Source organism: Balaenoptera musculus, chromosome 1 (assembly GCF_009873245.2).
Source record: "Balaenoptera musculus isolate JJ_BM4_2016_0621 chromosome 1, mBalMus1.pri.v3, whole genome shotgun sequence".
Taxonomy (NCBI): Eukaryota; Metazoa; Chordata; class Mammalia; order Artiodactyla; family Balaenopteridae; genus Balaenoptera; species Balaenoptera musculus.
Genome location: NC_045785.1, coordinates 170,016,789 through 170,031,201, shown reverse-complemented (window position 1 = coordinate 170,031,201; position 14,413 = coordinate 170,016,789). Strand labels below are relative to the sequence as shown.

At 36.3% G+C, this 14,413-nt stretch overlaps 1 protein-coding gene across 2 annotated transcripts in view; it reads right to left on the bottom strand.

The window, feature by feature from the left end:
* The window catches only part of USH2A (usherin), an 816,496-nt gene that overhangs the window by 603,309 nt on the left and 198,774 nt on the right, over positions 1–14,413 (bottom strand). For both annotated transcript variants that reach the window (XM_036853226.1, XM_036853215.1), the window contains exon 15: positions 6,379–6,537. In XM_036853226.1, the coding sequence (XP_036709121.1) occupies positions 6,379–6,537 (159 nt within the window). The remainder of the gene's footprint in view (positions 1–6,378; positions 6,538–14,413) is intronic.

Below are 14,413 nucleotides of genomic sequence, written 5' to 3'. Positions count from 1 at the left end.
ATCAGGCATATGCCTGGAACTTTCCATTCTCTAAGGGAAAGGGACAGAGAGTGTAAGTCAGGATTGTGAAACATACAAATGCCAGTGCGGCCGCCACCCACTCCCTCCTGGGACCACGTACGGGGGAAGGGTGAGGAGAGGCCCATCATGCAGCGGGTGCCCTATATTAGTAGGCAGATGCAGCATATTTAAGTGCTTAAAGAAAAATAGTGAAGCATCTAGCGTACAGTTTTAATCCACAGGATTGCATGGTTTCCAGAGTGACGAGGATGCCGTGTTGAGATCCAGCAAGTGTGCTATGGGACCTTCCATGACTGGGACAAGGTGACCCTCCAGACTTGGGCGGGCCAAAGGTTGGATGGCAAACGTGGAAAACAAATCTCAGCGAGCTCCCAGCAATAGCAAGAGCCCAGGGGAGGCTGAGATAGCAGGGTGTTCACGAAGACCTAAACAAGATGAGGATGAACACGTGTTCCCGAGCGTTATGCATTGGTCGTTGATGCCATGAGCGTGGCAAGAGCATTACCTCTCAAATGAGCCAGCATCCTCTGACGTTCCTGCAGAAGCAAAGGGCCAGGGGAAACTGTCCTTCCCCCGAATGCATTCACGATGGTGGGGGAAAGGGAATAATTGAAGACTGAACAAGAGTAAATTCTATAGATTGAACGTTGTATCCTCCCCCAAATTCATATGCTAGAAACCTAATGCCCAAGGTGATGGTATTAGGAGGTGGGGGGACTTTGAAAAATGATGACATCATGAGGGTAGAGTCCACACATGGGATTAGTACCCTTGCAAAAGAGGCCCCAGAAAAATCCCTCATCCCTTTCACCACGTGAGGACACAGCGAGAAGTTGGCAGACTGCAACCCCGAAGAGGGCCGTCATCAGAACCCAACCATGCTGGCACCCTGACCTTGGACTTCTAGCCTCCAGAACATTGAGAAATAAATTTCTGTTGTTTAGAAGCCAGTCAGCCTGTGGTATTTTGTTATAGCAGCCTAAACAGACTAAGACAGTGACCATCTGAGTGAAGGGTTATTTTGATATTCTGTTACATATGTCATTGCAAATTCTTCATGAAAATATGTTGAATATCAGACTAGAGTCCAATCAGGTCACAGAAAGCACAGAGTAATCTGAACAAGGAAAGCTGAATACAAAGAATGATTGATTACAAAAGGGTTTTACTTACTTAGGGGACCAGAAACCTCTAAAGAATGCAGGAAGAGAAGAGACAGAGACAGGGAAAAGTCACTACCCCCAGGGCTGAAGCAGAGCGCCTAGGGAAGGAACAGACCTGGAAGAGATAAGACCTGGGAGGAGATCAGACTTTGTTGGACAGGGTGCAACCGTGGCCCACTTGATGGTGAAGTTCGCTGAGGTTCCATGAAGGCAGAACTCCCTTGGAACCTGGCCTCTAGCACCTCAGGTGCTCTACCACAGAACTTACAGAGAAAAAACTTTCTGGCAGAGTGCCAAGGAAAGCTGCCCATGATGAGAGGCTGCACCATGGAACTCACTGGAAAGCCACCGTCTGTGGTACTAGGGGAAGATGCCACCTGGGCATCAGAAGAATTTACTGGGACTGCCATGCACTGTCTTCTGGGGTGCATCTTGTAGAACTCACTCTTATGGGGCCAGAGCTTGGGAAAGCTGCCCTTTGGGGTCCTGGGGAAAAGCTGCCCAAGGGTAGCTTGGCAACCGTGTATGGCTGAACATCACTTGTTGAGTGATCTCCAGAGAGGGGTGTACACCAGAACCAGGAAAAGAAACCTCCACCTCCTGCAGGATCCCTCCAACACCCTCTACTGATAGAGTGCAACATCATACCGGCTAGTAAACGGGAGATGTTTACAGGTTCCAGCTCCATTACCACAAAGCAGGCAATGAAGCCAAGGTTTGAAATGGAGAGGCAACAAATTGATAACTTGTACAAGTATACACTAAAAAATCTTTTATGAGACCATGATCTTTAGCCATATTCTTGGGAAACATTTCCTTGGGAAGCATATAAAATGACTGATGTGTTATTTATAATAGGAAATGTTTAAGTAAATTAAAGTTGAATTTCTTAATGAGTTATATTAGTCTAATATTACATTAATAGGATTCTAATATTATATAGTTATTTAAAACAATAGTGATGAAGACCATACAGCAACATGAGAAAAAATATGAAATGTAATACTGCATAGACTTGATTATTATGCAAAATAAACTGAAGTACATATTTTCCCAGAAATTTTCCAAAATGAAATTCGTTTTTGCACTAGAATGCTGGAATTGTGATGCTTTAATTTTTTTTCCTTTAAATTTTCTTAATTGGATATACCACTTTTATAATAAAAAGTTATACAAATTCAAATCAAAATCAGGTGTTCAGAGAAATTATTGTACAAGAACATCATGAAATTCCTCTTTAGAGATGCACTGGGTCACAATATTGGTTGACCCCAGCCCCCGTGTGTGGCATTCCCCCTAAAGTACCACCCACCAGAGCCTCATGGAACTGTGCAAGTTGCCTGAATTAACCTTATTTTCTCACACACCTTCATGCCTTGTCTTGTACAAGTTCTTCCATGAGAGTAAGTCTTCCTCTACTGTGGTATCTGGTTAATTCACCTCACATCACCTGTTTTTGTGGAACTTTCAATGGTTCTCAATCACTGTCTCTGCCCTCACAGGCATGGTGGCTTTTTACCCCTCCTCCACTTATAGGATACTCAGAAATATTCTAAAAATATTTCTTAGTACTCAAGTCTATTCTGGTACAATATTTAATATATTACTTTGTAATCTTGGTATATTTATCTATATCTCTTTTCAATAATGAGAACTGTTCCTTCCATCCTTGTATTTCTAGTGGCTGGTACCGTTCCTGGTCTGCAGTAAGCAGTGAACAAAGTGTAACTGAATGAATGAATGATTCTTCATATACATATTTTTTTTTCTAGGAAATAGTATTAAGAGCCTTATAATAAAAAACATTGATTTTCATCTATTCTGTTTTCATTCTTATCCCCTGCTTATATTTTCTGGGTTTTTTAGGTTTATTTCTCTCAGAGGTAACTGAACAACCTTACCCTTGTTACATTGATCCTTTGATGTGGTATGGAATAATAAATGATAATGACATTAAAGGTAGAAATGAAATCCCAGAGTTCACTAAGATACAATGTTGTCTAAAACTCTCATCTTAAACTATGTTAATGTCCCTAGTGACGTAAGCAATGGTCACACGTAGAAATAATCTTCCTCTAGTGTCCCTGTGAAAGTATTTCCCTGGAGTAACATTTAAGGACTATCTCCCCACTCATGGTGACCCAAAGGAGGAAAGATTTAACTGATTGTGAATTTGGGAGGAAAAAAAAGCAAAGCATCCTCAGCCCACTGATTTCTTTTCTAATCTGTCTTCCTGCAGGAGAAAAGGTATATTCTCCAATCCGGCTTCTATTAATAATGATGATGATTTTTATTTTTCATTTCCATCTTATAGATGGAATCCTTATGTCTAGTTCCCCTTTAGCTTCAAACTCAAGTAGGAAAAAATAATATGATTTACTGACTACCCCTTAAAACTTCAATACTATCAAAAGTGTGCTATTTCCTACAACAGCTGTTCTCTTCACCCCTATAACACATAAAATACCTATTGGCAACCCTAATCGTGGCTGCAGGGGAGATAATATTAGGTGCTGATTATGTACAATCCCCACTGTGCTAACTTACACCTTTCTCTTCTACTCTTGAAAACTAATTAGGATGCAAAATGAGTGAAATGTTACCTAGGGAAACCACTGACTATACCTCAACTTCCTTTTAAAAAGTTATTTATAAACTTTAAAATTATTCCATCGTTATTAGCAGGTATTACTAAGAACAAATAATTTGCAAGCTCTAAAAATGAAAATACCGGTGTGTTATGATCTTAGGTTGGAAACTACTGCCCTGGAGAATCCCTTAGTGCATCAGGCCAGCTAGGAAAAGTTTTATTCTAACAAGGAATTCTATAATGGTCTCAACCAAATGGTCAAACTTGCTTGGAAGACACACTATTAATTTTCTTTGAAAAGTTCAACGATTCTCCACCTATAATTCCAAATGCCTTTATTTAACCCAAAGATTTGTGTTCATCCGACTGGATATAAGTACTGTTTCCTCTTCATATTACACATGCTATCCACACACTGGAAATAGACTAATAAACATGAGGGTATTATTAGAATGATACAAAATTCTGACAGCATTAACCAATTGTTCTTACTGTTCAAATGCCATCATGCAGATAATTTGCATATCATTAATTATGGTGATTGTCAAGAAATGCCAGAAGTGGCATTTTTTTAATGAAAAATAAGGATTTAAGAAATAATACCTGTTTAATAGGATTATATAAATTTCTGATTAGTGAACGAGCACACATTTATTATGTAAGAAACTGTTATTTGGATTCTATATTAGTGCAATCATGAAAAAGAGCCAGAGTGTTGTACTCACATGTAATGTTCTATAAAATAGATCACTGTATGTTACTACGTAAAACATGCCTCTGGGTTGAAGGGTATAATTGAGGTTTAATTTTACTATTGAATTAACCTATATGGAAAATAGAGTGACCCTAATATACAACTTAAGAAATAATTCAACCAGTAATAGTGTCATCTTCAAAATCACTTTCAATATTTTAATAACTCTCTCTTCTTCTATCACAAAAACTTAAGTTTCAGGACACCTGGATCATGCTGATATTTGGAAGAAAATAAACATTCTAGTAGCAGGTTTTTAGGATGCTTTGCCAACACAGCAGATGTAGACAGATGTTCCTTCCCCTTTGCAATCTGCATTATAAAGTTCAGAGTTTCCATTAACTTCAAAGAAGACTAGGAGTACTGAAGAGACATTTAGAGTTAACACAAAGTACTGAATGTAATAACATAAGTCATACAGAACTGGGTGCAAAATGTAACCTACTATAATATATACAGAATAAAACTGTATGCTATGCAAAAGTTGTAACGCCAATCAATATGTCAAAACAAGGCACCTTCCTAATCATTTTCAGGAAGATTATGGAACTTCAGTGTTTTTACATAGCTTTATACACTTTTCTAATTAATTTATCATGTTAAACTAGAATTTGGAAAACTGGGTCTTAAACAAAGAGAACAACATGGAAACCTGAATTGGAATCACTGTTCCAATGTTTCTTAAACTAGTTTCTTAAACTAGCTTGTAGCTAAACATGACCAAAGCAAACATCAGAGAAGACAGAGCTGGAAGAAAATTTCCAAGTTTTCCTTCTGTCTTTAGGGAAAAATTATCTAAAACATCTGAGTAAATCTTTTTAAAGATAATGGGTCTAAATAGTTTGATTTCTACAAGCTCCTTCAAAATCTTCATAATAGTTACAGGTGCAAAGATAGTCTTCATGGTTTGTTCACATCCTTCTTCTCTCAATTTAGTTCCATGTTGCTGGGTTTTACCTCTGTGGAAATGGCAAGGTATGCATAAAATTATACTATTTGCTTGAATGTTAGTACTCTGATTTCCCTTTTTGAAAAGTCCATTTTTCAATCTGAGAATTTAAAATGTGAACCCCTTATAATAGAAATATTTGATAAATTTTCTATAATCCTTACACTCAGAAAAATGAGAGGCCAGTTTGTTGTAAGTCTTCCAGTATTTTTATACATTTTAAGTTAAAATATAATTCATAGATTATTTTAATATCTTTTAGTTACCTTAAACAGTACTTCATGGACATTTCCCATTCATTAATAAGTAAACTAAGATAGCACTTTATAGGTGACCATATTCTACAATTTACTTAATAATGCACCAGATTCTATTATGTCATGTACCATAATTTACTGAAAGTTTTTTGAATGTCTGACTTTTTCCAATATTTTGCAATTACAAATAGTGCAGGTTTGGACATATTTTGTGATTTGGTGTCCCTTTATGACTATTCATTTGAGATACATTTTCTAAAGTAGGTTTGCTGAGTCAAATGATTTGCAAAAGGGTAAGGTTTCTCATATATTTTAACAAGTTATCCCACATGAAAAGTCATACCAATGAACCCTCACAGATAGCCCAGCAGTTTATGTAAGTTCTAGCTCCTCCATATCCTCATTAATCCTGGAAAGGGTAATTTTTTTTCATCTTTGAGGCTTTGATAAGCATTCATGTCTTATCAACTAATAAGCATCTCATTTTCACTGCGTTTCTTTGATTACTAGTGAGATTTGTAATTCTCTCTCCTGAAACACTCCATGTTAGACAACAACATGTCTCCTCAATGTCAAAGAACTTAACTATTTTCAGAATATTTTCAGAATATTATATCTTTCCATCACCAAACCTTGAAACTCACCGTATGGGTATTGATCTTCAATTGTGTAGATTTCAAAACCATCCCTGAATAAACTGTAAGTGAGCCAGTGGGCATTTGGAGAATCAGGTGGACTCCAGGAAAGACTGATAGCAGAAGAATTTTGAACTTTTCCTCTGGGTGGAGGTTGCTGGGATGGAGCTAAATTACAATGGAGAGAGCATGTATCAGCAAAGGCAATCAATAAGGACACAAGTAAACTGAAGTAAGATATCCAGCAAAGAGGTCTTTTTGATTCAGGATTACTTTATCAAGAAGACATGTGGTTTACCAAGACATTAATAAACAAAGGGTATACATCATGAGTTCTCTAAAACAAAGCTTTTTATCTATAAACATAAAATACATTTGTAGGTCAATGCAGCTGACATAAATATGGTTGGGGGAAAAAACCACAAAAGTTTACATAAGCACTTCTTTTATACTGAAGTATAGTTGACTTACAATATTATATTCATTTCAGGTGTATAACATAGTGATTTGATACTTGTATAGATAATGCACCATACAGGGTTATTACAGCATTATTAACTATATTCCCTGTGCTGTACACTACATCCCGTGACTTATTTATCTGTAACTGGAAGTTTGTACTTCTTAATCCCCTTCGCCTATTTCACCCATTCCCCACCTCCCCTCTGGCAACCATTAGTTTGTTCTCTGTATCTGTGAGTCTGTTTCTGTTTTGTTCTATTTGTTCATTTTTTTTAGATTCCGCATATAAATGAAAACATACAGTATTTCTCTAACTCTCCACCTCTTTCTTTGAATTTTTCTGAGAAACTATCCAAGGATGCATAATATTTATTTTCTACTTAATTAATTTAAAAGTTGATACACATAAATTGTGTTGAAACTTGAAATAAGTCATGTAATTTTTTGATTTTTTAAAAGGAAGTTTTCCATTCCATTAAGCACAATGCTTCATCTTGCTTCACAGAGCATAGTGTAAAAGAAGAATAATAGCTGGTGATACAAATAGCTGTGGATGCTAAGGATGTTAAATAGTCTAAATATTAGCAAGAAACAAATTAAATGTACTACGTGAACACCAAGCACCTGTTAGAGTTGCTATGATTGTTTATAACACCTGTTAAAAATGCTGTGGTTGTAATATAGAAAACAAACTTATGGTTACCAAAGGGGAAATTGGTGTGGGGGGGGGAAGGGGGAGAAGGGATAAATTAGGAGTTTGGGATTAAAAGATACACACTACTATACATAAAATAGATAAACAACAAGGACCTACTGTTTAGCGCAGGGAACTATATCCAATACCTTGTAATAATCTATAATTGAAAAAAATCTGAAAAAGAATATATATAAATATAGGTATATAACTGAAGCACTTTGCTGTACACCTGATACTAACAAAACATTGTAAATCAACTATACTTCAATTTAAAAAGTGCTGTGATTCAGTTGTAGAGAACAAACATATGGACACCAAAGGGGGAAAGCAGGGCAGGGGGGATGAATTGGGTGATTGGGATTGACATATATACACTAATATATACAAAATAGATAACTAATAAGAACCTGCTGTATAGCACAAAAAATAAAAAATAAATTAAAAATGCTGTGATTGTTAGAGATAATATGTTTGCTTCCATCAGGCACATAAGAGCATTCATCTCACTATTTTAGTGATATTTTTTATAGTATAAATATATACTATGAACACATTGTTTCTTATCACTATATTTTTCGTAGTCTCCCTATTTTGGAGGATCAGTCTACATTTTTTCCCCCAGAATATATAAAGGTAAAGGAGAAAAACAATGTCTAACTATATTTTAAGGGCAATCAACCACCAGTTTATTTACCCCCTGCTGGTTTAAGATGCATAACCCTTCATCCATTTAGAGAAGCATAATCTAATCGGACTTTCTCATTGAATAAAATGACAAAGGCACAGTTTGCTGTGTTAACTTATTTTGTAAACCATTAATCTTTCTGTTGAGAAAAAATTTTAAATCATGAATCGATCATGAATCAATCAATTATCAATATTATTATATGAAATATCTGCAGTCACTAGGCAATAGTCAATGTTTCAGAAGAAAAGAAAGTGCACACTCAAGTGATTTAATAAAGAGCTTGGGCTTCCCTGGTGGCGCAGTGGTTGAGAATCTGCCTGCTAATGCAGGGGACACGGGTTCGAGCCCTGGTCTGGGAAGACCCCACATGCCACGGAGCAACTAGGCCCGTAAGCCACAACTACTGAGCCTGCGCGTCTGGAGTCTGTGCTCCGCAACAAGAGAGGCCGCGATAGTGAGAGGCCCGCGCACCGCGATGAAGAGTGGCCTCCGCTTGCCACAACTAGAGAAAGCCCTCGCACAGAAACGAAGACCCAACACAGCCAAAAATTAATTAATTAATTAATTAAAAAAAAAAAAAAAGAGCTTAATAAACTATTTTCAAAAGGGTGGGCAGAATGTAAAGGAATCAAAAGACATGGAGCAGTACTATGGGGTATGGTAATAGCAGAGCTCTTTTACTACTTACGTCATGGGTCAAGACCAATCCCAGGCTCAATGATTCACTAGAAATTCATTCACTCATCATATAGTCCTACTAATGGGTAAGATTTATTACAGCAAAAGGATACAGAGTACAATCAAAAAAGGGAAAACGTACATGGGTAAAGTCTGGGGGAAACCAGGCACAAGCTTCGAGTCACAGAGGATGGGCTTAATTCCCCTAGCAACATATAAAAACACATGTGAAATGTTGCCAACCAGAGAAGTTCGTTAGAAACTCAGTGCCCAGTGTTTATACTGGGGGCTGTTCATGTAGGCAGCCTCTGCCTGGCTCACACCAAAATTCCAAACTCCCAGAAAGAAAGCAGGTGTTAAGCATTGTATGGTCAGGCCACTCAAGAGGGCTGTTCTCTTGATCTCTGTACATCCCCTGCTCAACCAGTGCCTGCTTCACCTACAACCTACTCACAGGACTGACCTTCCTACATACTTGCCCCAGGTCCCAGCTAATGATTGCTCTTATCAGAGACAGTGAAGGGCGTGGCCCACTGCTGGTTTCCTTGGTAAGCGAAGAGCCAGCCAGAGGTAATTCCCCCTATAAGTGGCAATCCCTCCCACCCCCCAGTGAAGCCTACAGTCATGTCCTGCCCGCTGTCCCCTGCATATGGTGGGGTGTCACTCCAGGACCTTGCTTCAGACATGTAAGCTCTCCCATCCATTAAATCATTCATGTCTCTGTCATGGACTCCAGACTCCTTCTTTGGTCTCAAAACTGGGGAAATGGAGGCCAGTATTTCCTGTGGGTTGCAGCCTAACAAGCATAAACCATGTAATCTGTACAAAATTTAAGGGACAGTGAGCCCTTCTTAACAATTCTGAGGATGGTGGGAGCCGTCACAAAATCCAAGTCCCAGATGCCAGCCAAAGGCCAACTTTGTAAGCAGGTCTTTCTAAAGACAAGCATTCAGGCCTGCTATGTTAACTTTTTCTCACACATTATCCCTAGCTTGAAGGGGCACAGCACTCAGGGACAGAAAGGGATGTGTGAAGAGCATCATCTGACCACTCATTGAAGGACAGAGCCAGCTCAAGGCCACTCTTATACTGAGACAGGGAGCTGGGGATTAAATGTTCTGACTTCCCTTTCTGCCAGCCCTCCTCCAGATGACTAGAAGGTTCCTACTTGTAGCTGAAGCCAACCAAAAGTCAGGGGGCAAGAGAGCCTGCTGACACAGAACATACAGAATCTTGGGGAACAGAGCAGAGTGAGGAGTATGGAGTAGTAATGTGAAGTTATCCTAACACACCAGGCAAAGACTTTCAACTAAGAGCTATTACTAATTCATCAGTACTCATGAGTGATATACTCCATTTTAAAGACATGATATAATCCAACAATAGCATTTTAAGAAAGTATATCAAGAGCACTGAATTTGAAATATATAAAATTCCATATCTTATGCATAAGCTTTCTAAAGACAATGTCTCTAAACCTATGGTAGATAATATTGATGTCACATTTTTCAAGAAAAATATTCAACCTCAATACATTCTCACTCTTCCCCTTTTATTTATCCTTTTTTGGAGGGGATTTTCATTGTTATGTTAAAATTCTAACTGTCCATATGCCTATTTAGATATAGGACAGTGAGTAATAACAATCTCAAAATGACACATGAAAAGAGAATTATTTCCAAACAGCACCTTATATCTTTGAATTCAACAATTTGCCATATTTTGCTATGGTCACTTTGGTTGGTTGAATACTGACAGTACATTTGATCTTTCAGTGAATTTTAATTTAGGACTCTAAATCCTGTTATTCTTAGTGGAACTTCAAAGATTCATAAACTGTCTCATCTACAGCACTCTCAAAGAGCCTTGTAATCCACAGCAATTTAATGTTTTTAGTGAATATTAGTGATTACATCTAAAACTCTGCATGCTCTCAGGAACACAATAGATTTCAGAGTTAGAGCAATCAAAACTGACCATCAAACTATTTTCTAAGATGGCGAAATACTTTTGGGATGATTGAAAGAGAGATAGATGTTTCAGTCCCATGTCAAAGGATGTAGAAAATGATTTGCATTACGTGAAAAAAATTTCCTTGACAACAAACACAATCATACACATATATACACACATAGGTTCTTTCAAATGTTTAAAGTTGATTACTTTTTATGACCACCTCTAACCACAATCTTGTCTGACTTCACAGTGTGAATGAATAGTGCTTGTTTGACATTTAAATGAGAATTTTCAAAGACCTGAAGGTTTAGATAGTTCAATACCACTCTAAGAATAAATATTTTGAAATCCTGGGCATGAGATAACTTGAACCCACTTTTATGTGCTGAAAGTAGGATTCTGAGAAAATGGTCATACACTCATTAATCAAAATTGCCAAGAATGGCTTTGTATAAGACTCTCTTTAAGGAAGGAAAGTATAATATTGTGACTACATCCATCAGTTTCGGATTACATCCCAGCTTGGGAACTTTGGTAATTGTATGATTGCAGTCAAATTTCAATCGGATGCTCTGACCCTTTTCTTATTTATAGTAAGAAGATGATAATGCCTACCTCTGAAAGCCAAAGAAACTATTATAAGTGTGTTCTAAAAATTAAAGAAAAATATGATAATTGTGTTTCAACAAAAAGGGAATTTCAATAGAGAATGTATAAAAACACCAAAACCAGAGTTGAACAGTATAATAACTAAAATGGAAACTTCTCTAGAAAGTGCTCAATGGCAGATTTGAAATGAAAGAAGAATCAGTAAACTTGATATAAAGCAACAGACGGAACTTAAATATACAACAATATTATTTATCTAAACCCAAAGACAGAGAAGAAAATTTAACAAAAGTGAAACAGCCTCAGACCTGTGAGTAAATGCCATATGTACAGTGCATCAACATATGTGTAATGGGAACCACAAAGGAGAGAAAAAGACAGAGAAAGGAGAAAAAAACATTTGAAGAAATATTGGCTCAAACTGTGCAAATTCAATGTAAAACACTTATCTCCAATTCCAAAAAAGCATAATGAATTCAAGTAGGATACACACAAAGAGATTCAGACCTAGACATAGTGTAGTCAAACTGGTGAAAGAAAAAGACAAAACTCTTGAAAGCAGTAGAGAAAAAACAACTCATAACCAGTTGAAGGGAAATACAATTAAAGGTTTACAGAAACAAAGGAGGGCCAGAAGGTAATAGAATGACATATTTAAAGTCCCAAAAGAAAAAAGAATAGTTGGTACCAAGAACTCTATATCTAGAAAAAATTACTCATCAAAAGTAAAAGTTAAATAAAGGTATTCTCAAATAATTAAAAAAAAAAATCTAAGAGAATTCATTGTTAGCAGTCTAGCCCTATGAAAACTAGAAATAATGGATACAGACAGAAACACCAAAGCAATCCACCAGGCTAAAAGGAAATGATAAAGAGAGTAAATTGAATCATGGGAAGGTAGGGAAAACACCAGAAATGGTAAATATGTGGGTAAATTATGTGGATAAATATTAAAGACAGTGTATGTGTGTTCTGTATTCATATTCCACTTTCTTCTGTCAAATCATTTTAAAAGCCTACTATTGCTTAAAACAATAATTATATTAGTGTAACATACATATATACCCACATGCACACACACACATGCATGCACACACAATCATAGCACAAAAATGGGGAAGGAAAAGGAGCTACATCAGAGCATAGTTGTTATATTTTACTAGAATTAAGTCTGTACAAACCTGAAGTAATCTGTGGCAGACAAAGATGTATAGTCTAATTCTTAGAGCAGTCACTAGTAAAATAGCACTAAAATATAGATTAAAAGTCATCAGAGTATGGTAAACCAATTTTCAACAAGATTGCCAATTATCAAGGAAAGAATATTTTTTTAAACAGTTACTGGTGGGACAACTGGATAGCCACATTTAAAAGAATGAACCTGGAGCCTTAACTAGCACCATATATAGAAATTAATTCAAAATGGATCAAAGACCTAAGTGTAAGAGCTAAAACTATAAAACTCTTAGCAGCAAACATAAGGGTTTGCTTATCTTCATAACCTTGGATTTGGTAGTGGTTTCATAGATATGACATAAATGCATGAGCAACAAATGAAAAAACAGATAAATTGGACTTCATCAAAATTAAAAACTACTGTGCTTCAAATGACACCGTCAAGAAAATTTAAAGACAACTTGCAGAATGGGAGAAAACATTTGCAAATCATATAGCTGATAAAGGACTTGTACTTAGAACATATAAAAAACAATTACAGCTCAGTAATAAAGACAAAAAACCCATTAAAAATGATAAAACTACTTGAACAGATATTTCTCCAAAGACCATACCCAAAGAGCCAATAAGCACATGAAAAGATGCTTGACATAATTAGTCATCAGGAAAATGCAAATCAAAACCACAGTGAGAGAACACTTCACACCATTACAATGGTTATAATTAAAAAGACAGATAATTAGTGTCGGTGAGGATGTGGAGAAATTGGAACCTTTATACATATTGGTGAGAATGAAAATGAAACAGCTACTTTGGAAAACAGTCTGGCTGTTCCTCAAAAGTTTAAACATAGAGTTAACATGTGGCCCACATTTCCACTTCTAGGTATATCAATCATTACCTTAAATGTGAATGGCCAAAATTCAATAATTAAGAGACAGAAACTGATGGAATGGATAAAAGAACAAGACCCACCAATATGTGATCTATAAGAAACCCAACTTAAATAAAAAGAAAAAGATACGGTAAGAATAAAGGGATGAGAAAAATATACTATGCTAACAAACCAAAAGAAAGCTGGAGTAGCTATATTCATTTCAGACCTCAAAACTGGAAAAATTATCAGGGAAAAAAAAGGAACATTACAGAATGAAAAAGTGGCCAAAGCTCAAGAATAGAATGCACCTAAAAACAGAACATCAAAATATTTGAAGCAAAACATGATAGAAGTGCAACAAAAAAATAGATAAATCCTATTAAAATTGGAGAATTCTACACCACCGTTTCAGTAACTGAGAGATTCAGCAGCCAGAAAATCAGTAAGGATACAGCTGACCTGAAAAACCTGAACCAACTCATCTAACTGACTTTTTTATAGACTATTCCACCTAATACACATTCTTCTCAGTTCACATGAAACATTCAAGGATGGACCACATAATGGGCCCTAAAATCCACCTTAAAAATATTAAAGTGTAAAAATCATTGAAAGTATATTCTCATCCTAAAATAGAACTAAACTGGAAATCAATAACAGAAAAATAAGTTAAAAATCCATAAATATTTGGAGATTAAACAACATGCTTCTAATAACACATGCACCAAAAAAGAAGTCTCAAGAGAAATTTTAAAGTATTTTGAACTAAATGAAATGAAAATAAATTTATCAAAATTTGTATGATGCAGCAAAAGCAGTGTTTAGAGGGAAATGTATAGTATATTAAATGCATATATTAAAAGAAATGCATATATAAAAATGTATACAATGGGAAAAAATC